Source organism: Terrapene carolina, unplaced genomic scaffold (genome assembly GCF_002925995.2).
Source record: "Terrapene carolina triunguis isolate 2854851 unplaced genomic scaffold, T_m_triunguis-2.0 Scaffold210, whole genome shotgun sequence".
NCBI classification, from domain to species: domain Eukaryota; kingdom Metazoa; phylum Chordata; order Testudines; family Emydidae; genus Terrapene; species Terrapene triunguis.
The window spans coordinates 14,634,241-14,660,836 of NW_020664561.1; the positions used below are offsets into that span (position 1 = coordinate 14,634,241).

The following is a 26,596-nucleotide window of genomic DNA, read 5'->3' on the forward strand; positions in this document are numbered from 1 at the left end:
ACCCCCCACTTCGAACTAAGGTACGCAAATTCAGCTACGTTAATAACATAGCTGAATTCGAAGTACCTTAGTTCGAACTTACCGCGGGTCCAGACGCAGCAGGCAGGCTCCCCCGTCGATGCCGCGTACTCCTCTCGCTGAGCTGGAGTACCGGCGTCGACGGCGAGCACTTCCGGAGTCAATCCGGGATCGATTTATCGCGTCTAGACAAGACGCGATAAATCGATCCCAGAAGATCGATTGCTTACGGCCGGACCAGGAAGTAAGTGTAGACCTGCCCTCAGTGTGTCTTCATCATGGTCTCCCCTTCCTCTTCCCATGAACAGTGGAATTGCCATGATTCCACTGCTTTTGGTCTTCCTTCTATACAGGTGGTTCTAGAAAGGAGTAGCGTTTGGCTCTTCCAAGTCATGACAGACTTGGACAACGCTGCATCAGATCACATTTCAAAGGTTATCTTTGCCACCCATAGAGACAGTAATCTCAATTATTATGCAAGTCAAAGTTTGCATTAGGCAGAAAGTAGTGGGACTACGAGGCTGATGTGGCTGAATGTTGCATGCAGCTCAACCCCACTCGTGTTGTATGGTCAGTAGATCACAGAGACAATGAAGAGATGCGTCTCTTCCTTCAGATCTGAATTGCGAGTGGGGGATATGTGTATGTCAGTAACACCCTGAAGAAAATGAGTCTGACTTGTTCAATTTTGAATTGTTTCCTGTCTCTCTTATTCCTATTTTTGCTAAACCTGCCTTTTAAAAAAAGGCCCCTTGTCCTTTGAGTAAACTCAACTAAGCTAATAACAGGAGCAGGCTTCCTCCTTCCCTTCTCTCCCTCTTCCTCCTGCCCAAGCCAAGTAGACAGTGAATCATTAATGGGTGTTACTCTCTCCCAGTACTGGCAGATGACTGGCTTGACACTTAGAATAGACTGGTATCTTTTAGTTCTGATCTTGGAGCTTTGCCTTTCTAAATCAATACTAGCTCTAATACCTTTTTAGCATTTTTCTCTCCTCCCCTCCCCCCCCCCCAAATATTGCTGTTCTAGGCTACGTCTACACCAGTGGTTCTCAACCAGGGATACACACACCCATGGGGGTATATAGAGGTCTTCCAGGGGTACGTCAGCTCATCTAGATCCAGTGTTTCTCAACCTGGGGAATGCAAGACAGGTTTAGGGGGGTCTCAAGTGCCAGGCTGGTGTTAGTAGGTGGCAAGCAGGGCAATTGCCTGGGGCCGCACACCACAGGGGCCCCATGAAGCTAAGTTGCATATGCTTCAGCCCCGGGAGGCAGGGCTTGGGCTTGAGCTTGAGCTTGAGTTCTGGGCAGCAGGGCTCAGGTTTCAGACTCCTGAAAGGGATACTGTAGTCTGGAAAGGTTGAGAACCACTGGTCTACGCTACGAATTTCTGCCAGTCCAGCTACATCTATCAGTAGTGTGAAGAGGTGTGATTCCTGAACAATGTAACTGGGCCAGCAGCAGTCCCTAGTATAGACATAATTATACCTGCAAAGCTGCACTTTTACCGGTATAGCTTGTTTCATTCAAGGGTGGAATATGCTGGTAAAAGTGCAGCTTTGTTGGTATGAGCTGCAGCCACATTAGGAGCACCTTGCCAGTTTAGCTATATAGCAAAGCTCTCCTAATGTAGACATGGCCTTAGAACAGCTTCCTTCCTAGTTCTGCTCCATTCCTGAGCAGTGTAAATTATGCTGGTTGTAGCGTCTCTTCCTCCTTCTTCAATACTTCTAAAATAAACGCTTACTGTTTCTTTAATTTAGACGTCCATGAAAGGTGCTGGATTAACAGCTGCTGGATAGTAACCCACTTTACACCCACTTTACACTGTTGTGGGACGGAGTTAAGCTGATGACCAGAGGTGAACAGGTTTGTATCCCATTACCAGTCCCCTGAACCAACCAGTTTCCCTGTAGCTTGCTTCACACTGTAAGGGCATGTCTACACTGGCAGAGTTACAGCACTGCTCAAAGTGCTGAAGGGATACCGCTGTTGTGTGTTCACACTGTCAGCTGCCTACGCAATAGTGTGTTCACGCTTACGGCACTTGCAGTGGTATTCGGAGCATTGCACTCTGGGGAGCTATCCCACAGATCATTTCTTCCTCTTCTGCCGCTGAGAGTTGTGGGAAGACGGAAGGGGATGTAGAGCATCTTGGGTCCTGTCCCAATGCCCCATGATGCATTGCTTCGCATCCCAGCAATCCCAGTGCTTCCGTCCGCATTTGGCGCCATCTTTCAATGGTTTGTGTACTCTCTTCGGGCTGCAGGAATGGATCCCGAACTGTTGAGCAGTATGCTGCTCACTCTGACCAACACATCACGAGTGGCAGCGGAGTTATTCCTTAAACTACAAAGGCAAGAGGAGAGTGACTTTGATCTCGCCACATGTACTAGCTACGACATGAGATTGCTTGTGGCATTCACAGAGATGCTGACCACAGTGGAATGCCGCTTTTGGGCTCGGGAAACAAGCACTGAGTGGTGGGATCACATCGTGATGCACATCTGGGATGACGAGCAGAGCAGTGGCTGCAGAACTTTCGGATGAGGAAAGCCACATTCATGGGACTGTGTGATGAGCTCGCCCCAGCCCTGTGTCACAAGGACATGAGAATCAGAGCTGCCCTGCCGTTGGAGAAGTGCATGGCGATTGCACTGTGGAAGCTGGCTACTCCAGACTGCTATCTATCAGTCGCTAACCAGTTCGGAGTGGGAAAGTTGACCATTGGACTTGTGTTGATGGAAGTGTGCAGGGCCATTAATCGCATCCTGTTCTGAAAGACCGTGACTCTGGGCAACGTGCGTGACATTGTGGATGGCTTTGCACAAATGGGCTTCCCTAACTGTGGAGGGGCGATAGATGGCACACATACTCCAATTCTGGCACCAGACCACCTAGCCACCGAGTACATTAATCGCAAGGGGTATTTCTCAATGGTTCTCCAGGCGCATGTGGATCACTGTGGGCATTTCACAGACATTAACGCAGGCTGGTCCAGGTGTATGACGCATGCAACTTTCAGAACGCTGGGCTGTTCTTGGGGAGAGCCAGCACTGTAGGGGAGACCTGATAATCATTCCTGTCCCCGCAATTTCCACAGGATGTGATCATTATGGAAGATATCTCGTTGCTGAGGGTGAGCAGGGAATCAAGGGAGGGTCTTCTCCAAGACTGCGGCTTCCGCCCTGGCCCCTATGCAGCTCGCCTGTGTGCAGCAGTGGTTCCCCCCCCCCCCCCCCCCCACACACACACCCCCGCGCAGTCACTGGTGGCAGCGGGAAGCAGAGCGACCCGGCTCCAGCACGCTCCGCTCCGCTCCCCCAGCTCCCAGCCCTGTCGCTTGGAGGAAGGGGTCAGGCCTGCCCCTGCACTCAACAGCAGTGTCTGGAAGCAGAGCAAATGCAGCTGGGAGCTGGCGGAGCAGAGCGGGCTAGGGTCTGGTTGCTCTGCTTCCCGACGCTGCTGCTGGTGAGTGTGGGGGCGGGCCCGACCCCTTCTGCCAGCTCCAATACCCCCACTAATCCCACAGGCCGCGTTGCTCAGGGGACGGGGCTTGGGGAAAGGGGTCGAATGGGCGCAGGGTGGGGGCGGAGCAGGGGAGCTGGCTGGGGGATGGGGCTGGCCACCTGAGCCAGCGCCGCATATACAGCATGCAGCTGCCTAGGACACCAGGAAATTTGGTGCCCCAAATTATGTGGTGCCCCGCGCAGCTGCGTATTCTGCGTATGCCTAAGGACGGCAAGAATGGGGCAAGAAACACAGGGGCAAGAAACAAAGCAGCTCTGCCAAAGAACCTGTGGCAGTGGATTGCCCAGTATCTCCATGAGAGTTTCCTGGAGATCTCTGAGGCAGATTCCCATGAAATAAGGGAGTCAATCAACAGCCTGTTCTGCCGCTCAGACCAGGTATGCAGTGGGAGACAAGCCTGCTTTCTGCAACCCTCCTGCCCCCAGCAACTCGCTTCAGTGATTCCCAAAATCAAATCCACTTACCAGGGGCCTCCTCTTCTGTTTGCACTTCGCCAACATCCGACAGCTGTGACTGGCTAGCCGCCTCCTCCGGGTAGAAAAGAGCTCCTGGCTGAATGCATTTCTGATCTCCGAGTCATCCTCTGCCTCTGGGTCCCCCTCCACATTCTCGTCCAAGATTTCCTTCTCCTGGCTCGGTCCACTCTCGACTGGCACGCGAGCCACCAAAGTATCCACAGTGGTCTTCGCAGTGGAGGTGGGGTCACCGCCAAGTATTGCGTCCAGCTCTTCGTAGAACCGGCAGCTTGTGGGCGTAGCACCGGAGCGGCGGTTTGCCTCCTGCGCCTTGTGGTAGGTGTTCTGCAGCTCCTTCACTTCGACACTGCAACGTGTCCCGGTCATGGCCCCTTTCTGTCATGCATCGTGAAATCTGTCCATAGGTATCATAATTCCTATGGCTGGAGTGGAGCTGGGACTGGACAGCCTCCTCTCCGCAAATGCCGATGAAGTCCAGCTGTTCCGCGTTGCTCCAACCGGGGGATTGCCTGGTACGAGGAGCAAGCATGGCCACCTGGAAAGATGCGCTGAGACCACTGCATGCATCACCGAGCAAACAGGAAGGGGACTTTCAAAATTCTAAAGGAATTTATGGGGTGAGGATGACGGTCACCTCAGGGCAGAACAGTAGAGTTCAAACTGACGACCAGAGAGGTGAGAACAGGCATTATGGGACACCTCCAGGAGTTCAATCGCAGCACTGTAATTGACCACCGTGTCTACATTGGCAGTGCAGCGCTGGAGTCCTGGCGCAGAAAGCTGTACGCCTCTCATCAGGGTGGGTTTTTTTTACTGTACTGCAACTGCGCAGTTTCTGCACACTAAGTGGCGTGGCAGTGTGTACATCTCGGGAGTTGCAGTGCAGAAAACTGCTTTACTGTGCAGAAACTTGCCAGTGTAGACAGGGCCTAAATTCTCAGCTTCCCTGTGCCTCACTGATTTGATTTATTTTTCATTCCACTGAACCAGTCTAGGCCTGTTTGAGTTGACTGACCAGTGTTCCAGACCTTCATTGTCAGTTTTGAAGATGTTAGTGATTAGAATGTTGGGTTTTTTTAACATGCGTTTTCAGGAAGATGATTTACATATATAGCTTATTGTAGGTCTTGGTGCTGAAGCTGTTATGAAACTAGGGTGCTCAAGAGACTAGAGGCAGGCCCCTGTTCATTGGTGGAGTAGTGTCAGCCTGGGATTCAGTGAACGTGGAAAGTCATTTCCTTTCTCCTCCACACAACAGAAAGCAGCCTTTCTGTGCTAAAGGTTAAGGTCCACTAGCTGGATGCATGCAGTATCTGACTGCACTGTTCCAGTCTTACGGATAGCAGTAGGAACTCTCTTGCACTTCTCTTCCCCCTATACTAAAACACATTGCCTTAACAATTAATTGTATTTAAAAAAATGTAAGCAGTGCAGATAGCCATCACGACAGGATTCTGGTCAGGAAGACTTAGGTTGTACCCAGTCTCCCATGTCTTTGTTCATGTCCACCCAGATCCGGCTCCTGAGGGAATTCCTGCAGAAGTGGGTTGTGTTCAGGTTGTTGGCAGCAGATCAAAGGAAAGAGGAAAGTATTTTGGCTGCTATCCAGAATGTAAACAGAAAGGTAGAGATACATTCTGTTGTGGACTGGCATAAAATACTTGTAGGGGCTCAGGAGTGTAGCACTTTCTGATTGAAATAATGTGAGATGTGATTGATTCTAGAAGGATTTTTTTGTTTTGGTTATACACTGGGTTCCCAGACTGGAGGGAGTCATGGCATAGCCTTTGTATTTTGAAGAAATCCAAATAGATTGGGGCCTGAATCTTGGGCATGAACTGTGTCTCTTTCTTTCTCTCTAAATCAGTAAAGGTGTCTGGTTCTATATGAAGTACACCATCCTCAAATAAGCTTTCTCCCACTAGAAGGATTTAGCAAAAGCATTGGAGCTAGCTACCAGGAAGACATATTGGGGAATCAAGGAAGAGTAAAGAGAAGAAAACTGATTTTCCAAAGTACAGTGTGGTGAGGGTAAGTGGATCGATAATGGAGGAGGAGAATGTTAGTCAATACTTATCTCATAAAGGCATCTGCTCACAATCGAGCACTTGTAGCAAGAGTGCCAGCTGGCGGGATGTTTTCATGATGTAAATTATCCATCCGTTCTGAAGAGCCAGAGTACAAGTAGGCCTTTTGTGTGTAAGGATGAATTCCTAACTCTGAGGACAAGGGACGGAGTTTCTTTTAAAGATCTAACGGCATCTACTTGCATTTTCCATTGCATATTTACAGTTTTCAGCATGTCGCATTTCCTGATACCACTGCTGCTATTCTAGGGGCTGGCCAAAGTTTTCCTCCTCATCACCTTTAACTGCTGATAACCATTACACTGCTCTACAGCCAAAATGCTTCTGAAATAAATGTAGTCAAACTTTACTAATTCTGGGTCACTGAGAACGAAAATGATGCTTAAAATTGTTGATTGGCTCTAGTTTTCAAGATATGCTATTGGGTCAGTATATACGACCCTTGACTTGGGAATGGCAGAGGATAAGTGAGTTATAAAGGGAAGAGATCTCAATTTAAACCAGAAATGACTAAAATACATCTTTGACTGGATCTATGAATAAATCTGACTGGGTTTGGACAGTACTTGCTTTTTAGGCAAAACAATGAATGATGCAATCTGAAGCTGGTATTGCGTCATACATGATATGAATTGCATCATGTTATTCTTAGAAGTCATGGATGATGCAATCATACCGAAGCTTACATCACTCTGCTGAACAAATTGCCCTGTATCAGCTCTAGAAATCATACAGTGTCGTGCTCTCTTATTTGTCAGTGTTTGATTTTGCAAAGGGACACATTTCCGTTTAGCCAAAGTGAGCAGAGATGCCTCGTACTTGTGTGAACAGTGCAGATAACTTCTGCTGTGTTTGTGGTGAAGTGACTTGCATCACAAAAGCGCAGTATAACCACTATGGTTAAGAAAGCCTATCACCTTTATTTTGGCTGCAAAATTGGAGATCAGGACAAGAGGTGGGCCCCACACATTTGTTGCACAAGTGTTGCAGCATATCTTCGCCAGTGGTTGAACAGGAAAAGGAAATCTATGCCTTTTGCAGTGCCAATGATTTGGAGAGAGCCAACAGATCATACCAGCAATTGTTACTTCTGCATGGTGCCTCCAGTTGGGAAAGGTGTGTCAAAGAAGAAAAAGTGGACTGTGCATTATCCAAACATTCCATCAGCTATACGCCCAGTACCCCCACGGAGAAGGACTGCCGGTTCCTGATGCACCAGAATCATTCTCACTTGAGCCAGACGAGGAAGAGGATGAAACTTCTGGTCCTGAACCATCAGTGTCACAGGACCCACATTTTCTCCCACCCTCCTCCTATGAACCACACCTCATAACACAAGGTGAACTGAATGACCTTGTCAGGGATTTGGAACTACCCAAGAGTAAGGCAGAGCTGTTGGGCTCCAGACTACAGCAGTGGAATCTCCTGGCAGGTGATGTTAGGGTTTCCATGTTCCGTGACCGTCAAAAGGATCTTGTCCCATTCTTCTTCATGGAAGGTGATCTTGTAGCCTGCAACAACATCGATGGTGTGATGGCAGCCCTCAACATCGTTCACGATCCAGATGAGTGGAGACTGTTCATTGATTCATCGAAGACGAGTCTTAAAGCTGTTTTATTGCATAATGGCAATGTTTTTCCATCAATTGCAGTTGGTCATGCAGTCCATATGAAGGAAACCTATGACAACATGAAACAACTTTTGAGGTGCAAAATCTATGACCAACATCAGTGGCAGCTTTGTGGCGATTTGAAGGTTGTTGCTCTCTTGCTTGGTCTGCAGACTGGATACACAAAGTACTGCTGTTTTCTCTGCGAATGGGATAGTCGTGCAAGAGATTCCCACTACATCAAGAAAGATTGGCCACTCCGACAGTCATTGGAGCCTGGGAGGAAAAGTGTTCAGCATCCACCACTTGTTAAATCAAGGAAGATTTTGTTACCACCCTTACACATCAAGCTGGGTCTGATGAAGAACTTTGTCAAGGCCATTGACAAAACACAAGCAGCTTTCAAGTACCTCCGTGGAAAATTTCCAAGGTTAAGTGAAGCTAAGATAAAGGAAGGTGTCTTTGTTGGTCCTCAGATTCGTGAACTTCTTCGAGATGATGCATTTGACCATGCACTGCGTGGCAAGGAAAAGACGGCATGGAAAGCCTTCCAGTTAGTGGCAATAAATTTTCTCGGAAACAACAAGGCAGACAACTACAGGTTGTTGGTGGAAAACCTCCTCAAGGCATACAAAAGCCTTGGTTGCAACATGTCACTAAAGATACATTTTTTGCACTCTCATCTAGATTTTTTTCCACCGAACTGCGGAGCAGTGAGCGACGAGCATGGCGAGCGATTTCACCTGGACATTGCAACAATGGAGAAACGCTATCAGGGCAAATGGAGCCCATCAATACTTGCAGACTATTGCTGGACAGTGACAAGAGATGCTCCATTTAATGAATACAAGAGACAAGCCAAGAAGCGCCGAGTAGACACTGAATAGGACTAAACTATGTACATAATAGTTTTTTGCCTTTTGTTTCATAATAAATTTTATTTATATAACCCTTTTGCTGATTTTTAAAGTGTTACATAAACAGGACAGGTGAAATATTATCATGTAAAGCAACCATAAACACATGAAAAGACCTAGGTTTACAATTTATGATTAAAACTCTACTATCTACACAATATACATAGACATAAAATGTAAAAACTTAAATATCTTAGAAACAGTAGCCAATCAGTTGTTTTAATTGTCATATTTGAATTCAGCACATCAAAATACATAATAAATAGCACATTTTATCTCTGAAGCAGACGACTTCTCAAAAATTGTAGACCAGTATTATCAATCCTTCAAATGGTGGTAGAGGTTCACTACTACATACTGTTCGACAGTAATAGTGATTTGGGATTCTGTTTGTGCAAACATCCTCTCAGCAGTGCCCTATCCAAACACCTCCCACCCCAAATATAATTATATTTAATTTTAAAAAAAATTAAATATAATTATATCTCCCTTATCTTCGAACATCCCTCAATTTTGTACTTGTAGACTAAAAGACTACGTGTTCTCTCTCTCTCTCTCTCTCTCTGATGATTCGGGGGTTCAAAGCTCTGTTTCATGGCAGTCAGTGTCAGCATATGCCTGCTGTTAGAAGAAGGAATTCATTTTTATGAAATGAACACAGCCTTCCTTTTATCCAACTCTAATCTTCTTGCCGTATTCATGTGCCCAAAGAGAGGAATCTCTCCCTTCTCTCCCCCCCCCCCCCCCCACGGAGATTTGAAATAAACTATTTCTTTTAAGGCTTTTTGGCACTTGGAATGTTAAAACTGTTGTTGATCTCTTAAATTGTTTAGCGGCATTAGCTATACCTCGTTTAGCCCAGGTCCTGCTCCCATCATGTTTGAAGTAGTGTAGTTCAGATTCCATAGGGCAGCTTTAAGACTCTGTCTACCCTCAGGGAAAATGAGCTGCTCTTTTGAAGAGAGAGATCTGTTTGAGCGGAATTAAAGGAGGTGCTATTGGAACTTGGGGACATGTCTGTGAATCCTTGTAGGAGATGGCAACGGGAATTAACCAAACAGAACCAAAGTTCTTCTTTGTAAGTTCTTAGATGGCACCCATCCCTATAGTACCTGTCTTCAGCTGCTTAAGCATAAGCATTAGTAGGGTTTGAGTTCACAGAATTGTAAGATTAGATTTATATGAGTTTCTGTGGGCAAGTCTACACTACAAAATTAAGTTGACTTAAGTTATGTCGACGTACAGCCACCGCAGTAATTAAATCGGTTTTGCATGTCCACACTAGCTCCTTCTGTCGGCAGTGTGCATCCTTACCAAGAGCGCTTGCACCAATTTAACTGTCAGTGTGGGGCATTGTGAGGTGCTGACTGCCAGGGCCCCACCGCCTGGGGCTGACAGCTGGAACAATCTGATGTAAGCAACACAGTGTCTACTCTGACACTGTGTCGAACTAGCTACGTCAACCTAAGTACTACACCTCTCCTGGAGGTGGAGTTATTAAGTCGGTGTAGTGGGTGACTTACATCGGCGGGAGCAACATTGTAGTGTGGATGCTTAGAGTTAGGTTGACATAAGCTGCCTTACGTCAACCTAATTCTGTGTTTGTTCATTCTTTGAATATAGATATTTTTATTCACCTTGGCCCTAAATTTTCAACAATGACCAGTGTTTGTAGGTTTGTTTGACAACTTGAAGGGATCTCATTTTTAGAAGGTGAGTGTTCAGCACTTTCTGAAATCCAGGCCTGTTTAAGGTGTTCCCTGTTGCATTCTCCATAGTGGTGCACTCATAATGATTAGCCAGCCCACCACCACCACCACACATGACCTCACGCTTCAATAAACTTCTTTAACGAACCGCTGGAATTCTTCCCAAAGAGTAAATGCTTGCACCTCCAAATAGAAATCAACTACCCTTTCCCTAGTCTAGTATTATCAAAGGTACCTGGCACAGGCCAGGGTCAGACGTACACCTCTACCCCAATATGACACGACCCAATATAACACAAATTCGGATATAACGCGGTAAAGCAGCGCTCCGGGGGGCGGGGCTGCGCACTCCGGTGGATCAAAGCAAGTTCGATATAACGCAGTTTCACCTATAATGCGGTAAGATTTTTTGGCTCCCAAGGACAACGTTATATCGAGGTAGAGGTGTATATGTGTTTCTAGGAACAGAAGAACAATGGTTTCTTCTTAAGTTGAAGTTAAAGCTTCCTTCCACCTCTCTACATTATTGTTGAAAGTTCTTAGTATAGAAATAGTGTGAGGTGAATTAGTTGCTACAGAGAGGACTTCACTAGAGCATTAGGTAGTGTTAGGATGCAGCCTTGAGGAGTCATGTTAAGCACAGCTTTGCAGTCAGTGTAAAGAGGAAGAAGTCGTCTTAACACAGGGGCGGGCAAACTTTTTGGCCTGAGGGCCCCATTGGGTTTCGTAAATTGTATGGCGGGCCGGTGGGGAGGGTGTCGTGGCCTGGCCCCCACCTCCTATCTGCCCCCCCCCACTACTGCCCCATCCAATCCCCACGTTCCCTGACGGCCCCTCTGGGACCCCTGCCCCATCCACGTACTCCCACTCCCTGCCCCCGGACCCCCGCCACCCCATCCAAACTCTCCTCCCATTCCTGACGCCCCTCCCTCCCCCCCGGGACCCCTGCCCCATCCAACCACCCCTTCTCCCTGTCCCCTGACTGCCCCCTGCTGCCCCATCCAACCACCCCTTCTCCCTGTCCCCTGACTGCCCCCTGCTGCCCCATCCAACCCCCCCTCCTTCCTGACTGTCCCCCAGGACCCTTGCCCACATTCAACCCCCTGTTCCCCCCCGACCACCATCCCAAACTCCCCTGCCCTGTATCCAACCCTCCCTGCTCCCTTACCGCGCTGCCTGGAGCACCGGTGGCTGGTGGTGGTACAGCCGTGCGGCCAGGCTGGAGCCGGGCCACGCCGCCGCCGCTACCACCACGCTGCACAGTGCACCAGGTCAGGCCAGGCTCTGCAGCTATGCTGCCCCAGGAGCTCACAGCCCCGCCGTCCAGAGCACTGCGCCGGCAGCATAGCGAGTGAGCTGAGGCTGCGGGGGAGGGGGGACAGCAGGGGAGGGGCCGGGGTCAAGCCTCCCGGGCCAGATGCTCAGGGGCCGGGAAGGACGGTCCCGCGGGCCGGATGTGGCCCACAGGCTGTAGTTTGCCCACCCTCGTCTTAACATCACATCAGCTGGTCTTCAGTAAACTCTGTAATTCCAGCAGGGTTTCCCCAGGACCGCTTTACGCATTGTTAAACACAACCCCTCGGTGTACTGTTTAACAACATGTTAATCAACATGACTGTTCAAGGGAGTGTTATAACATGACCTAATGCTCTGGTGAAGACAAGCAGTGTTACACTGTTCTTGTGGAATAAATGGTTTCTTTTCACCTGGTCTCATAGACTCATAGTCTCCTCAGTGTGCAGAATAATGGATATGTTCTGTACATTCCCTTTGAATAATGGGTGGAACTGGAAACATAAGATGTTGCCTCTGAGCCCAGTGGATAACCATACAAAGCAACTTAGCATCTACTGTTGCATAACTGGGCGGTTATTTGCATACTTCATAACTAGTTCTTTCCATTGTCTAGTTGCAGTCATTAGAAAACAGCATGAGGGAAGGGAGGGGGGAATTTACTTGTAGTAAGAGAGGGAGAAAAAGAGAACCTGTTGGTATACTGCAGAAATGTGGCTGTTCCACATGGCAGATTTGTTTTACTCTGGGAAATCCCTGCCTGCTTCTGCTGTGGATCCTGAAAGCTTCTTTTGGGGAACATGGGCTGTGAGCTAAGCTCACTAGAGCATTTTATTCTTGACGATTTTCAGCTCAACACAAAATTCCACTCTCCTTCATTCTCAGTTTTCTTTTCAAATCTCTCCTCCTTTCTCTGCTGCCCCCAGAAATAATCTTTTTGATGAAGGCTGAATACAGCTTTTACTCAGTGTAAGGGGAATGTAATAGTACAAGAAAACTCGGCTTCCCTTGTCCCTGTAACATCGTAGACGTATCCAAGTCAAAGCTGTGTGGCATTCTCAACTTTTTGGCTGAAGTTTAGTTTCATTGGCTAGGTCTCATTTTGTTGCATTTTTGCTTGTTTTATTTCACGTCACTCCTGGAATAACTGCTCTGGGTTTCCTTGCCTCGCTAATTTTGGTGGTAGTGAGAGTTCCACATGTTGGTCCTGTAAGGCTCTTCCTGCAGCTGCAGGTGAGGTTTATTTTCAGGTTTGCAGCCTCAGCTTGGAAAGCATAGGAATTAGGGCTGTCAAGCGATTAAAAAAATTAATTGCGATTAATTGCACGATTAAAAAAATTAATCGCGATGTTAATAATAGAATACCATTTAAATATTTTTGGATGTTTTCTGTATTTTCAAATATATTGATTTCAGTTACAGCACAGAATACAAAGTGTACAGTACTCACTTTATATTTATTTTTATTACAAATATTTGCACTGTAAAAAACAAAAGAAATAGTATATTTCAATTTACCTAATACAAGTACTGTAGCGCAATCTCTTTATAATGAAAGTTGAACTTACAAATGTAGAATTATGTACAAAAAATAACTACATTTAAAAATAAAACAATGTAAAACTTTAGAACCTACAAGTCCACTCAGTCCTACTTCAGCCAATCGCTCAGACAAACAAGGTTGGTTACAATTTGCAGGAGATAATACTGCCCAGGTCTTATTTACAATGTCACCTGAAAGTGAGAACAGGCATTCGCATGGCACTGTTGTAGCCGGCATCGCAAGTTATTTACGTGCCAGATGCGCTAAAAGATTCATATGTCCCTTTATGCTTCAACCACCGTTGTAGAATACATGCATCCATGCTGATGACGGGTTCTGCTCGATAACGATCCAAAGCAGAGCAGACAGACACATGTTCATTTTCATCATCTGAGTCAGATGCCACCAGCAGAAGGTTGATTTTCTTTTTTTTGTGGTTCAGCTTCTGTAGTTTCCACATTGGAGTGTTGCTCTTTTAAGATATCTGAAAACATTCTTCACACCTCGTCACTCTCAGATTTTGGAAGGCACTTCAGATTCTTAAACCTTGGGTCGAGTGCTGTATCTATCCTTAGAAATCTCACATTGGTACCTTCTTTGCGTTTTGTCAAATCTGCTGTGAAAGTGTTCTTAAAACGAACATGTGCTGGGTCATCAACCGAGACTGCTATAACATGAAATACACCTCTACCCCGATATAACGCAAATTCAGATATAACGTGGTAAAGCAGTGCGGGGGGGGCCTGCGCACTCCGGCGGATCAAAGCAAGTTTGATATAACACGGTAAGCTTTTTTTGGCTCCCGAGGACAGCGTTATATCAGGGTAGAGGTGTATATGGCAGAATGTAGGTAAAACAGAACAGGAGACATATACTCCCCCAAAGAGTTCAGTCACAAATTTAATTAACACATTATTTTTTTTAACGAGCATCATCAGCATGGAAGCATGACCTCTGGAATGGTGGCCGAAGCATGAAGGGGCATATGAATGTTTAGCATATCTGGCATGTAAATACCTTGCAACGCCGGCTACAAAAGTGCCATACGAACGCTTGTTCTCACTTTCAGGTGACATTGTAAATAAGAAGCAGTCAGCAGTATCTCCCGTAAAAATAAACAAATTTGTTTGTCTTAGGCCTTGGCTACACTCGGAACTTCCCAGAGCTGCCGTGGCAGCGCTGTGAAGCGCGAGTGTAGTCGCGCTGCCAGCGCTGCGAGAGCTCTCTCGCAGCACTGTATGTACTCCACCTCTCCGAGGGGAATAGCTTGCAGTGCTGCGAGCGAGCGTGCAGTGCTGCAGGCTCTGATTACACTGGTGCTTTACAGCGCTGTACTTGCTGCGCTCGGGGGAGGGGGGGGCGCGTTTTCACACCCCTGAGTGCAGCAAGTTGCAGTGCTGTACAGCGCCAGTGTAGTCAAGGCCTTAGTAGTTGGCTGAACAAGAAGTAGGACTGAGTAGACTTGTAGGCGCTAAAGTTTTACATTGGTTTGTTTTTGAGTTCAGTTATGTAACAAAAAAATTGACATTTGTAAGTGACACTTTCACTATAAAGACATTGCACTACAGTACTTTTATGAGGTGAATTGAAAAATACTATTTCTTTTATTTATCAGTTTTACAGTGCAAATATTTGTAATAAAAAATGATATAAAGTGAGCCTTATACACTTTGTATTCTGTATTGTAATAGAAATCAATATATTTGAAAATGTAGAAAAACTTCCAAAATATTTAATAAATTTCAATTGGTATTCTATTGTTTAACAGTGCGATGAATCGCCATTAATTTTTTTGAGTTAGTCGCATGAGTTAACTGTGATTAATCGACAGCCCTAATATGAATGCATCTTGGCTTTGTTGCCATTTGGTCCGTTGAAGGATTTCAGGCGTCTTTGACCTACTGGCCAGATTCACAGCCTCAGTTGTTGGAATCCTGTAAAAGTGATTGTCAAGAAACAGAGGGGTAGCTGTGTTAGTATCCACAAAAACGACGAGGAGGCCTTGTTGTTCTTGTCAAGACACAATCAAAAGAAAAAAATCTCAAACTGCTGCTGAAATTATTCACTTCGAAGCACTTTTTTTTTTTTTTTTTTTTGTAACGAGCACTGTTTTTGGAATTTATGGGTTGAATTTGAGACACTGTCAGCAGAAGTGGAAAACCTGAGAGAGAGAGAGAGAGAGAGACTACTTGTATTCTTAAGCAACTCTCTTCTTCTCTCCACCCAATACCACACCTTTCCCCAGCTTCACATCCAGGCATTGTGATGTTCCTTTAGGTTGAGTATCAGCAGGATTCCAAATATGCTCTGTGTTAGAGGTTAATAAGTTACACTGTGCAGTTATAACATTGTTAATTATTTCACTATTGCTAGATTGCACAAGTCCTGTCAGCAGTTTTGTATAGAACATCCGTTCAAGTTAATAGAAAATAGGTGTGATAGACACCTGTCTCTTTCTGGAATTTAGCACTGAGGAGGGAATAAATCAGATACATTTAATCAGGATCTGATTATCAACACCTTATAGATTCTAGTCTTTATGAGCACAGTTTAAATTGTGACATCAAGTGTAAAAAAGACAGTTTAAGTGACTCGCCAAAGGCCACCAATGTATCAGTAGCAGAGCAGGAATTAGAAGTCAAGTGTTAATTTGCCTTTCAATCGTTGCCTAATGCACTGGGTCACGGTTTATTTAGATTGTAAACTCCATGGGGTTAAGAATTGTTATTTTTGTTGCATGTTTGCAGAGTCTAGCATGATGGAGTCCCAGTCCCTGACTGGGTCCTCCAGTTGATACCACAATGAAATAATACCATTTTGTATACTTGAATACTGGAGGTTCACTTTGGCTTTAAACACACACACGCTCGCTCACTCACTCACTCACTCACTCCAGTGTCTTCCCTTTTTTAAGGGCTTGTCCTTTTATGGAGCTTCATTGGTGCAATTCAGTAAACTAGTAGATTGGCTATGTTAATGTTTGAGAGTATGCAAGATTACTTAGATGATCAATGTATTTTAAGACCATAATTTGGCTTTCCTTAAAATGTAAACATATAAAAAGTTCTACTGATGCTGAATTACTTTTTATTTAAAATCCACTGTTTTAGCGCTTACTTTAAAAGGCAGCATATTGATGTGAGACACAATAGATGACCAAATATTTTGAGCTTCCCTACTGGTTCTGTTGCCCCCGGGTAACTACCGCTGTGTGTACTCTTGTCGGTATTGATGCTGATAAAAAGCCTTTATTTAGGCATTTTGCCTTAGAAACTGGAGTCTCCAAATTCTCTGGGTAGTTGTTGTATCTGCCTTTCTTCCGTCAGGAGCAGTGACCTGCTGGGTAACGTGAGATGAGAACTGCATTTATGAAATGCCTAGTCTCACTCAAACTTTCAAAAGCAAAAAACGTTTCTGGAGTCACTAGCATCCTAAAGAGTTAAGGTTTATCTGTGCGAGAAAGTTGCACTGGCTTAACTTGTGGTAGGATATAAAAAACAAAAACAAAACACTTAGTTAAATTGATGAAAAAGGCTAGGAGGACAAACTCATTTCCATTTCAACCAGGTTTATTTTTATTCAGTTGAACTCAATAGCTTTAAGCTAAACAAAAATAAGTTTAGTTTAAGCAGAAATAAACCACTCTTAAACCGGTACAATGCCCTGTGTGGCCACTAAGTTTTATGTCTGCACTACAGCTGCTGTAGCTGTGTGGCTGTAGCACCATAGCGTAGATCAGGGGTCGGCAACCTTTCAGAAGTGATGTGATGTGTTGAGTCTTCATTTATTCACTCTAATTTAAGGTTTCGCATGCCATTTTTAGAAGGTCTCTTTCTATAAGTCTAGAATATATAACTAAACTATTGTTGTATGTAAAGTAAATAAGGTTTTTAAAATGTTTAAGAAGCTTCATTTAAAATTAAATTAAAATGCAGAGCCCCCTGGACTGGTGGCCAGGACCCGGGCAGTGTGAGTGTCATTGAAAATCAGCTCGTGTGCCGCAGGTTGCCTACCCCTGGCGTAGATGCTTCCTACATTGACTCTAACTTTTTAAGTGTAGACCAGGCCTTATTTAACTAAAACTGGTTTAAAAATCTCTAAAGGTAAATCAGTGCAACTGTATATGGAGATAAGGCTTTGGATGTCAGTTAAAACCATTCCAGAGTTTCCATTCAAAAGAAGTGACCAGTGGCTGCCACAAATGCTGCTTTGTTGAACAATATTTTTCAAGAGATATCAGAGATGGAGTCGATGGCAAACGGTTGTTATATGTTGAGGGCATAGACTGAGCATCCAAGAGTATTTGTGCCCAAAATAAATGAAATATTGCCTATCTAAGCCCCTGATATGCTTTAGTATGTGTGTAGCTTTAATTTTTCGATATGGTAGCTGTCCGTCTGCAGTTAATCCAAAACCCAGCGTATATTTAGCTCCAGGATTTGTTGGTTAGTGAGATTGTGCGCACACAATCTGTCCACTGAGGTGGAACAATAACAGCTGTTGTGCAGCTGTACACCTCATCCTGGGAACTTTTCTCATAGCCAACTAGGCCTGTGAGGAAGGTGATTGAAGCATTTTAAAGGTCCCTTCCCACTATTGCTTTAACTGTTTAGAGCACTGAAGTACAACCTTCCATTACTCCGCTACTACCCATTCTCTTTTTTATGCAGGTTCAGTGTTGATGTTCCCACTGATGTTGGCAGGGCAAGTAAGCCCATATTGCAGCCAGTTCTCCAGTGACTGAGTAGTAGAGAAAATATTCTTTTAGCTGTGGACAGGCCATTGATATACTCCATTTTTTCCTTACTTGTAATCGAGGCTGAGGAAAGGCAGCCAATGTACGCGATCTCAATAGCTGGAAAATGCATACAATAGCTATTGTCCTTTAAAGCTACACTGTAGAGTGCTGGAAGTTGCCTTGCAAGGCTTGGCTGAAATTCCTTAGAACTGCGTTAACAGAAGTACTTATGTTTCTGAACAGCCCAGCACCCGACTGCATTTCCAGTGCAGAAAGGATTTCTCACCCCTACCCCCAGAGATGTGAAGCTGTTAAAAATGTTTCTTCGTGTAGGAGGTTTCAGCAGAATTCCTTGACTTGGCACTGGGTGAACGAAGGCTGGATTCTTATTGTTCTGTTCTGCCACCTCCACACCCTGTAGCTCTTAATGCAGGCAGTATTTCTCCGTTTTGAGTATTCCATTCAGCAAAACATCTGCACTTCATCTTTGATACGGGGCAGGAATGTCATAGACCAAAGCAAAGAATGTAGCAGAACATTGAGAAGTTAAATATTTTCTTGGGGGTGTAAATCCCCTGGGTGGTTCATGTGTGCTCTATGGGGGTGGATGTTCCAGTCACTGGAAAGAATCCATTAGGGAGGATTATTTGCTGATTGCCACAAACCTGTTGGGAGATAAGTATGGGGTGGGAAGGTCATTTTACGTTCACTGTCATGGTGGGGGAGGAAGCATCTTTCATTTGTAAATCCCTAAATTATTCTTGATTTGGAAAAGTCTTTTCAGAGACTCTGAGCTTATTGGCCAGGAACTTCCCTCTTGTTCTGTCCTTCCCAGGGGATAAACTGAATGAACACAAGCCCTATGATCCAAATTCTAAAGTAAAGGCTGTCATGGAGTAGTGAAAGAGGACCCCATGATAGCAATAAGGGTCCTGGTTACTCCTGATTTTCTAACTGCATAGCAAGTGGGGAGGTCTTTGATATGTGCCAGATTGTTCTCCCCTGTAACTGTACTGGTGTACCTCTTCACTATTAGGTTAATACAGTATTATTCCCAGCGATGCGTTTGACTGCATATTCACAGGAAATAATATCAGATCAAACACTAAAAGAGTGAGGAGTGATTAACTAGGACAGGTTTCAGAGTAGTAGCCGTGTTAGTCTGTGTCCGCAAAAAGAATAGGAGTACTTGTGGCACCTTAGAGACTAACAAATTTATTGTAGGTGCCACAAGTACTCCTATTCTATTAACTAGGACGTAATTCTTAAATACACCTCTACCCCGATATAACGCGACCCGATATAACACAAATTTGGATATAACGCGGTAAAGCAGCACTCCGGGGGGGAGGGGCGGCACGCTCCAGCGGATCAAAGCAAGTTTGATATAATGTGGTTTCACCTATAACACAGTAAGATTTTTTTGGCTCCCGAGGACAGCGTTATATCGGGGTAGAGGTGTATGCATGACTCGCGGTGACAGAGCTTCTATATCTTACATACAATAGGCCTAGGCTGTTCACATGGCACACAGGCAGACACTGTACAGTGAATCTATGGGTTTTTGAATCTGCATTGTCAGGGTTCCTTCCCCACTCTGAACTCTGGGGTACAGATGTGGGGACCCGCATGAAAGACCCCCTGAGCTTATTTTTACCAGCTTAGGTTAAAAACTCCCCCAAGGCACAAATTCCTTCCTTTGCCTTAGTATCGCTGCCACCACCAAGTGATTTAAACAAACATTCAGGGAGGGCCACTTGGAGCCCTACCTTCCCCAAATATCCCCACAAGCCCCTACACCCCCTTTCCTGGGGAGGCTTGAGAATAATATCCTCACCAATTGGTGCAGGTGAACACAGACCCAAACCCTTGGATCTTAAGAACAACGAAAAATCAATCGGGTTCTTAAAAGAAGAATTTTAATTAAAGAAAAGGTAAAAGAATCACCTCTGTAAAATCAGGATGGTAAGTACTTTACAGAATAACAAAAGACTCAAAAACACAGAGGATTTCCCCTCTAGGCAAAACTTAAAGTTACAAAAACAGGGATAAACCTCCCTCTTCGCACAGGGAAAATTCACAAGCTAAAACAAAAGATAACCTAATGCATTTCTTTCCTATTGCTTACTATTTCTGCAATACTAGATGCTTAGTTCAGATATGCTTAAGGAGATGTATTTTTCCCCTGCCCTGTTTCCTGGCTGGCTCAGAGAGAGACAGACAAAGAACCTTCCCCCACAGATTTGAAAGTATCTTCTCCCCTTATTGGTCCTTTTGGTCAGGTGCCCCCAGGTTATCTGAGCTTCTTAACCCTTTACAGGGTAAAAAAGAAATTAACCCTTTACAGGGTAAAGAGGGATTTTATGCTACCCTTAGCTGTATGTTTACGACAGCATCATAGTTCTGCGCGTGTTCTAGGGCAACCGATCTGCAGGACACTGGCATCCTGTTGTGCTGTAGGGACACTTGCCCATACTGATGTGAAAGTACCCCCAGAATACACTAAACTCTTAACTAGTTCAGTTGCAGAGGAGTCAGTAAGTCCGGTCTCCTACTTACCTGTATTATAGACAATTATGTCACTAGACTCTGATGCCTCACTGTGATGTGGCTTACCATACAGAGAGTTCCATACTGGGCTGGGACAGCATAGCTTTTGGAAAAATCTATAGATAAAGCACTTCTGCAACAACATCCCATTAATACTCAGATGAACTCTCATCTCTTTATAAGTGAGACTTTTCTGTAGGAGTGAGTTGCTATGTTATCTTTCAACACTGCATCATCACCATCTTAGGGAACAGATGAAGGCATTTTTTAAAAATTCTTCTTATTCCTTGCAAGGTTTGAAGCTCTTGAAGGAATGAAGCACTAATGCACAGCTTTGTAACTGTCTGTTTTATGTGGACTGTGCTGTACGGGAGCATACTTCTGGGAACAATGTTGAAAGTATTGACGTCCTCTTTTCTAAGTAAAAATAAATTTCCCCTTTCCCCAAAGCTCCTGAGTTCTAAGAGTCAGTAGGTTTCACAGAGATGGGTTTTGTGAATCAGTTGCTCTCTTTGGACTCAGTAGGATTTGGCAGTGATGAGTTTGGGATTCATAACAAGAAAACATTCTTGTTCTTATGATCTACAAAATTAAGATATAGTTAATCTTGAGAAATTAGACTTTTTTAGCAGATTTTGTTGCAGTTCTTCAAACTCCATGAAAACACATGTGAATGTTGCTCAGCCTAGGTAACTAACAGTTTATGCATGTGTAGAGGTCACATGAGTTTTAAGGTACAGTGGTCTGAAGTTTTAGTATAATGTAGAAATTACATAAATGTTCAGAAGTGCAACACAAAGTTGTCAAACAGATGGAACTGATGTCCATCATAGACCTGCTTTGGTGACACTTGAACTTGCCTTTTTGTGTGTTCTGCCAGTTTGAGGTCAGGTTTTCATCAGGGCTTTGTCATACATTTTATAACACGTTGCTTGTTGTTAACTAGGCCGACAGGGTTGGTACCACCTTGTTTAAGGGAACAAAACACAGTACAAAACTCTCTCTGTGCTAATGAACCATTTGAATCTCATCTCCAGGGTGTTTGATTTGTTTTGTCTACAGGAAAGGCCTTTGACATCACATATGTGCGCCTGAAGTTCCACACGAGCCGGCCTGAGAGCTTTGCCATCTACAAACGTACCAGGGAAGATGGTCCGTGGGTGCCTTACCAGTACTACAGTGGCTCTTGCGAGAACACGTATCAGAAATTAAACCGAGGCTTTATCCGGACTGGGGAGGATGAACAGCAGGCACTCTGCACGGATGAGTTCAGTGACATCTCTCCACTCACAGGTGGCAATGTGGCTTTTTCAACACTGGAGGGGCGGCCCAGTGCCTACAATTTTGACAACAGTGCTGTGTTACAGGTATGCGGGTAGGAATTGGATAAGAGGCATGCAAGCCCTTTGTTATCTGTGCACTATGGAAACCTATTAGAAACTAAATCCATATCTCTGATATGCTGGTAGGCTTAGCAAATGGATACAGCGAACAGTCCAGCATTTCAGAGATAATGGAGAAAAATAGATTGATATTAGAAACTGGATATTTGCCTCATCTGTATGTATATTCTGACCATACTTCAAAAAAGTGTTGTTTTTCTCCCTCTGCCTCTCCCACCCAGATGTGTGTAGCTGTGCCTTTGTCTGGAGGTGTTTGGCTGCAAATTTAGTATACATTAGATTTGTTTTCCATTCTTGCTGGGCTGTTTTGCAAGGGAACTGCTGTTCATTAGATTTGTGCAGTTTTGCAAGTGCACATACTTGCATCTTGTTCTTTCTTTGTTGAAGATATTTCCTACTGCTTCTTAGCACATAGCAGTACAGGCATGAGAGGATTGGAGAAAGCACATAAAGTTAGTAAAGGAGCCTGGAAAATGTATTTGAATGCGGTTTACAAGGAAAAACATTCGAACCTAGAGGGAATGGCAAAAGTTTTAGGGCAGGCTCTCAGGAGATAAGGAGAGAAAATATTGGGTGGGCTTCATGAGTGACTTCTAGCACCAACCCTATTTTTATGTGAAAGCTAGTGCTAATGACGGGAACACTATAGTGCATTTGAGCTTTGCATTGGTGGTTTGATTCTCATTTTGGTGGGGTTTTTATCTCCGTTAGGAATGGGTGACGGCTACTGACATCCGAGTGACCCTCAATCGTCTGAACACCTTTGGAGATGAAGTTTTCAATGATCCAAAAGTTCTCAAGTCCTATTATTATGCAATTTCTGATTTTGCTGTGGGTGGCAGGTGAGTAAATCATTACTAATAAAAAGCCATACTTAGTACTGGCATAGTGCTTTAATCATTAGACTGCTTTAAGGACATTAATTATACTAGACCCATTGAGATATGCTAAAGCAGAAGCACAGTAAAATGTGTTCTTCTTCGAGTGCTTGCTCATATCCATTCCAGTTAGGTGTGCGCGCGCTGCGTGCACGATCGTCGGAAAACTTTTACCCTAGCAACACCCGGTGGGTCGGCTGTGGAGCCCCCTGGAGTGGCACCTTCATGGCGCTGGATATATACCCCAGCCGACCCAGCGCCCCCTCAGTTCCTTCTTACCGCCCCTGACGGTCGTTGGAACTGTGGAGCGCGGCATAGCTGTTCTCCACTCTCCCTAGCTTATCGTTCTTATTAGTATAGATAGTTGTGTATAGTTGTTAAAGTTCTTTAGATAGTTTTTTCACTTAGTTTGTAATAGTTGTAAGTTGTTAGCGGGGGTTAAGGGAGTTGTTCTCCCCCCTTTTTCCCCTGGCGCATAGCCGGGCTCATGCCCAAGGCTCCTGGCTTTAAGCCGTGCGCGTCCTGCGCGAAGCCTATGCCCACGAGCGACCCGCACACCTCCTGCTTGAAGTGCCTCGGGGAATCCCATCAAGCAGATAAGTGCCAGATCTGCAAGGCCTTCAAGCCTCGGACAAGAAAGGAGCGGGACTTTAGGCTTCGGCAGCTACTGATGGAGGCGGCACTTAGCCCGGATCCTCCCTCGGCGCGCCCAGCCCCGGCGCCGAGCGCCTCGGTGCGCAGCGCACCGGCGGCTCCGACCGGTGCGGCGGACAAGTCATCTCGGCACCGGCCGACGTCGGCACCGCACCCGCCTCAGGGGACTCGGCGCCGATCCCTCTCTCCGGGCCATAAGAAGGCCCGCAAGGCGCAGGACATTGCTGCGCTGAAGACACCGGCTCCCCCGGTGCCGGGGGTAGAGCCGCGTCCGCCGTTGGACCGCCAGAAGCAGGCGGCCACACCGTCGACTCCGGCACCGAGGCCGTTGAGTCCGGTGCGGACTGTTTCACCACCTAGGCTGGTGGTGGAACCTTGTCTCCCTTCCACCCCGGAGACATTTGCAACGGCGCGGGACCTTATCGCCCTCACGGAGCCGGCACCGTCGCAACTTCCGGCACCGGTGGCGCCACGTGTAGTGCAATCCAGGGGCAAGCCTGCCCTGGTGCCCCCACCTTCTCCAGCTCTGGATTCTCTGCACCGCTCCAGGTCTCGGAGCAGGTCCCGACGCCGCTCGGAGTCCCGGCGCCGACTATCACCTCGGCACCGGTCGTACTCGCGGCCGAGATCCTCTTCGCGACGCCGCTCTACATCTCGGCACCGGCGCGATCACCGGCACCGATCGGGCTCGAGGCGCAGTTCCCGGCACCGGTACGAGCGCCGCTCCAGCTCGAGGGGCTGCTCCCGGTACCGGGCCTCATCGCAGTCGTCGTCCCGCTCCAGATCCGGATCTCAGCACCGGCGGGGCTACCGGCACCGATCCCGATCCCGGCACCGCTCTCCGGCACCGCGCAGGGACAGATCGTCCTACGACCGGCACCGTACCATCCGGTGCCGGCTGCGTCGCGCTCGGCACCGCCGTGGCCGTCGAGATCTGCATCCCGCTCCTCGGAAGGAGCCTCTAGATCGGGCTATCCTCCGCAGGGGCAGGCGGCTTCAGCGGATTTCGGCCATTCGCAGGAGACGGCAGAGGACCCTACGCAGGGACCTGCGCACTGGTCCTTTTGGACTCCATGGGCCTACCACCAAGCGCAAGGGGCTCCACCATCTGCCTCCCGCTCGGCACGTTCCGAGCCCAGGGTCCTGGAGGCCACCATCTCTCGCCCTCCCCCAGGGGGCATGGAGGCTCCAGTGCCTACGCCTGCTGAAGCCCTGGACCCGGGGGCAGGCGATGCCCAGTTCCAGGAACACCTGGAGCAGGATCCGCCACTGGACCCCTTGCCACCGGGGGCATCCTCCTCCTCCTCCCCCGATGAGGCGGTAGCGGGTACATCCGCCATGGGCCCGCCCCCTATAGACCTTCGGGCCCACCAGGACCTGTTGCGCCGGATGGCGCGAAATATGGACCTCCAGGTGGAGGAGATTGTGGAGGTTCACGACCCAGCGCTGAACATCCTCTCAGCGGATGCCCCATCCAGACTGGCGTTACCGCTTATTCGCACGATACAGGCTAATGCCTCCACGATCTGGCAAACCCCGGCCTCTATTCCACCCACGGCCAGAGGGGTGGAGAGGAAGTACTTTGTTCCCTCCAAGAACTGCGAATATCTGTATACCCACCCCCAGCCGTGCTCACTGGTGGTATCATCAGTGAATGCACGGGAGCGCCATGGCCAGCAGGCTGCTGCGCCCAAATCGAAGGACGCTAAGCGCTTCGATTTGTTCGGACGCAAGGTGTATTCGGCGGGGGGGCTTCAACTTAGAGCGGCCAACCAGCAGGCGCTCTTGAGCCGCTATAATTTTAACTCTTGGTCCTCGATGGGGAAATTTAAAGAGCTGGTTCCCCAAGACTCCAGGGAAGAGTTCGGGGCCTTAGTAGAGGAGGGTAAACGGGTGGCACATACCTCCCTACAGGCCTCCCTGGATATAGCGGACTCGGCCGCTAGGACTATGGCTTCGGGTATAGCCATGCGGCGAATCTCCTGGCTTCAGGTGTCAGGCTTGCCACCTGAACTGCAGCAGACCCTGCAGGATTTACCATTTGAAGGCCAGGGACTCTTTTCGGAGAAGACGGACTCTAGGCTCCAAAATCTCAAAGACTCCCGGACAATGATGCGCTCCCTGGGGATGCATGTCCCAGGGCCACAGCGCAGACCCTTCAGGCCCCAGCCTCAGAGGTTCTACCCTCCTCCGCCTCGTCCAAGACAGGACTTTGCCAGGAGGCGGGGTCGAGGCGGGAGGCGAAGGTCGACCGGCCCTCAACCCGGTCAGAACCAGGGCCAGCCTAGGCCACCTTCAGGGCCTAGGCAAAACTTTTGAAGGTGCGGTCGAGGACGGCACCACGACCAGTACCCAGGATCCAACTCCCCCCTTCCGGGATCGCCTCTCCCGTTTCCACCGTGCTTGGTCCCTTATAACCTCGGACCGTTGGGTCCTTCGCACGGTGGAGAGGGGATACGCCCTCCAGTTTTCCTCGCTCCCCCCCCTCCCACTCCCCCTCCCCGTCCCTCTTCAGGGACCCTTCTCACGAGCAACTCCTTACACAGGAGGTTTTTGGGCTCCTTGCTATGGGGGCCATAGAGGAGGTTCCACCAGAGCTAAGGGGCAGGGGGTTTTATTCCCGCTACTTCCTGATCCCCAAGTCAAAAGGGGGTCTACGGCCCATCTTAGACTTGCGCGGACTCAACAAATTCATAGTAAAGTTGAAGTTCCGCATGGTATCATTGGGGACCATTATTCCTTCACTGGATCCTGGAGACTGGTTCGCCGCCCTCGACATGAAGGACGCTTATTTCCATATAGCAATTTATCCGCCTCAAAGGCGCTTCCTGCGATTTGTAGTAAACAGAGTGCACTACCAATTTGCAGTCCTTCCCTTCGGCTTGTCCTCGGCTCCCAGAGTGTTCACAAAGTGTCTGGCAGTCGTCGCGGCATACCATCGTCGACAAGGGGTACAGGTGTTCCCGTATCTGGACGACTGGCTGGTGCGCGGCCGCACCAGGGACCAAGTTCGGGCTCACGTCCGCATAGTGACACACACTTTCCACGAGCTGGGCATTCTACTCAACAGAGAGAAGTCCACTCTAGTACCAACTCAGAGAATAGAGTTCATTGGAGCAATCCTGGACTCCAGACATGCCCGAGCCATTCTGCCAGACAGCCGATTTCATACCATCGCAAGCGTCATTC

The 26,596-nt window shown here is 47.1% G+C and overlaps 1 protein-coding gene across 1 annotated transcript in view; it reads left to right on the plus strand.

The window, feature by feature from the left end:
- Window positions 1–26,596, plus strand: part of LOC112113460 (laminin subunit gamma-1) — a 131,669-nt gene that overhangs the window by 73,843 nt on the left and 31,230 nt on the right. The window contains exons 2-3 of the mRNA XM_024209750.3: window positions 21,535–21,839; window positions 22,587–22,717. Coding sequence (XP_024065518.2) covers window positions 21,535–21,839; window positions 22,587–22,717 — 436 coding nt within the window. The remainder of the gene's footprint in view (window positions 1–21,534; window positions 21,840–22,586; window positions 22,718–26,596) is intronic.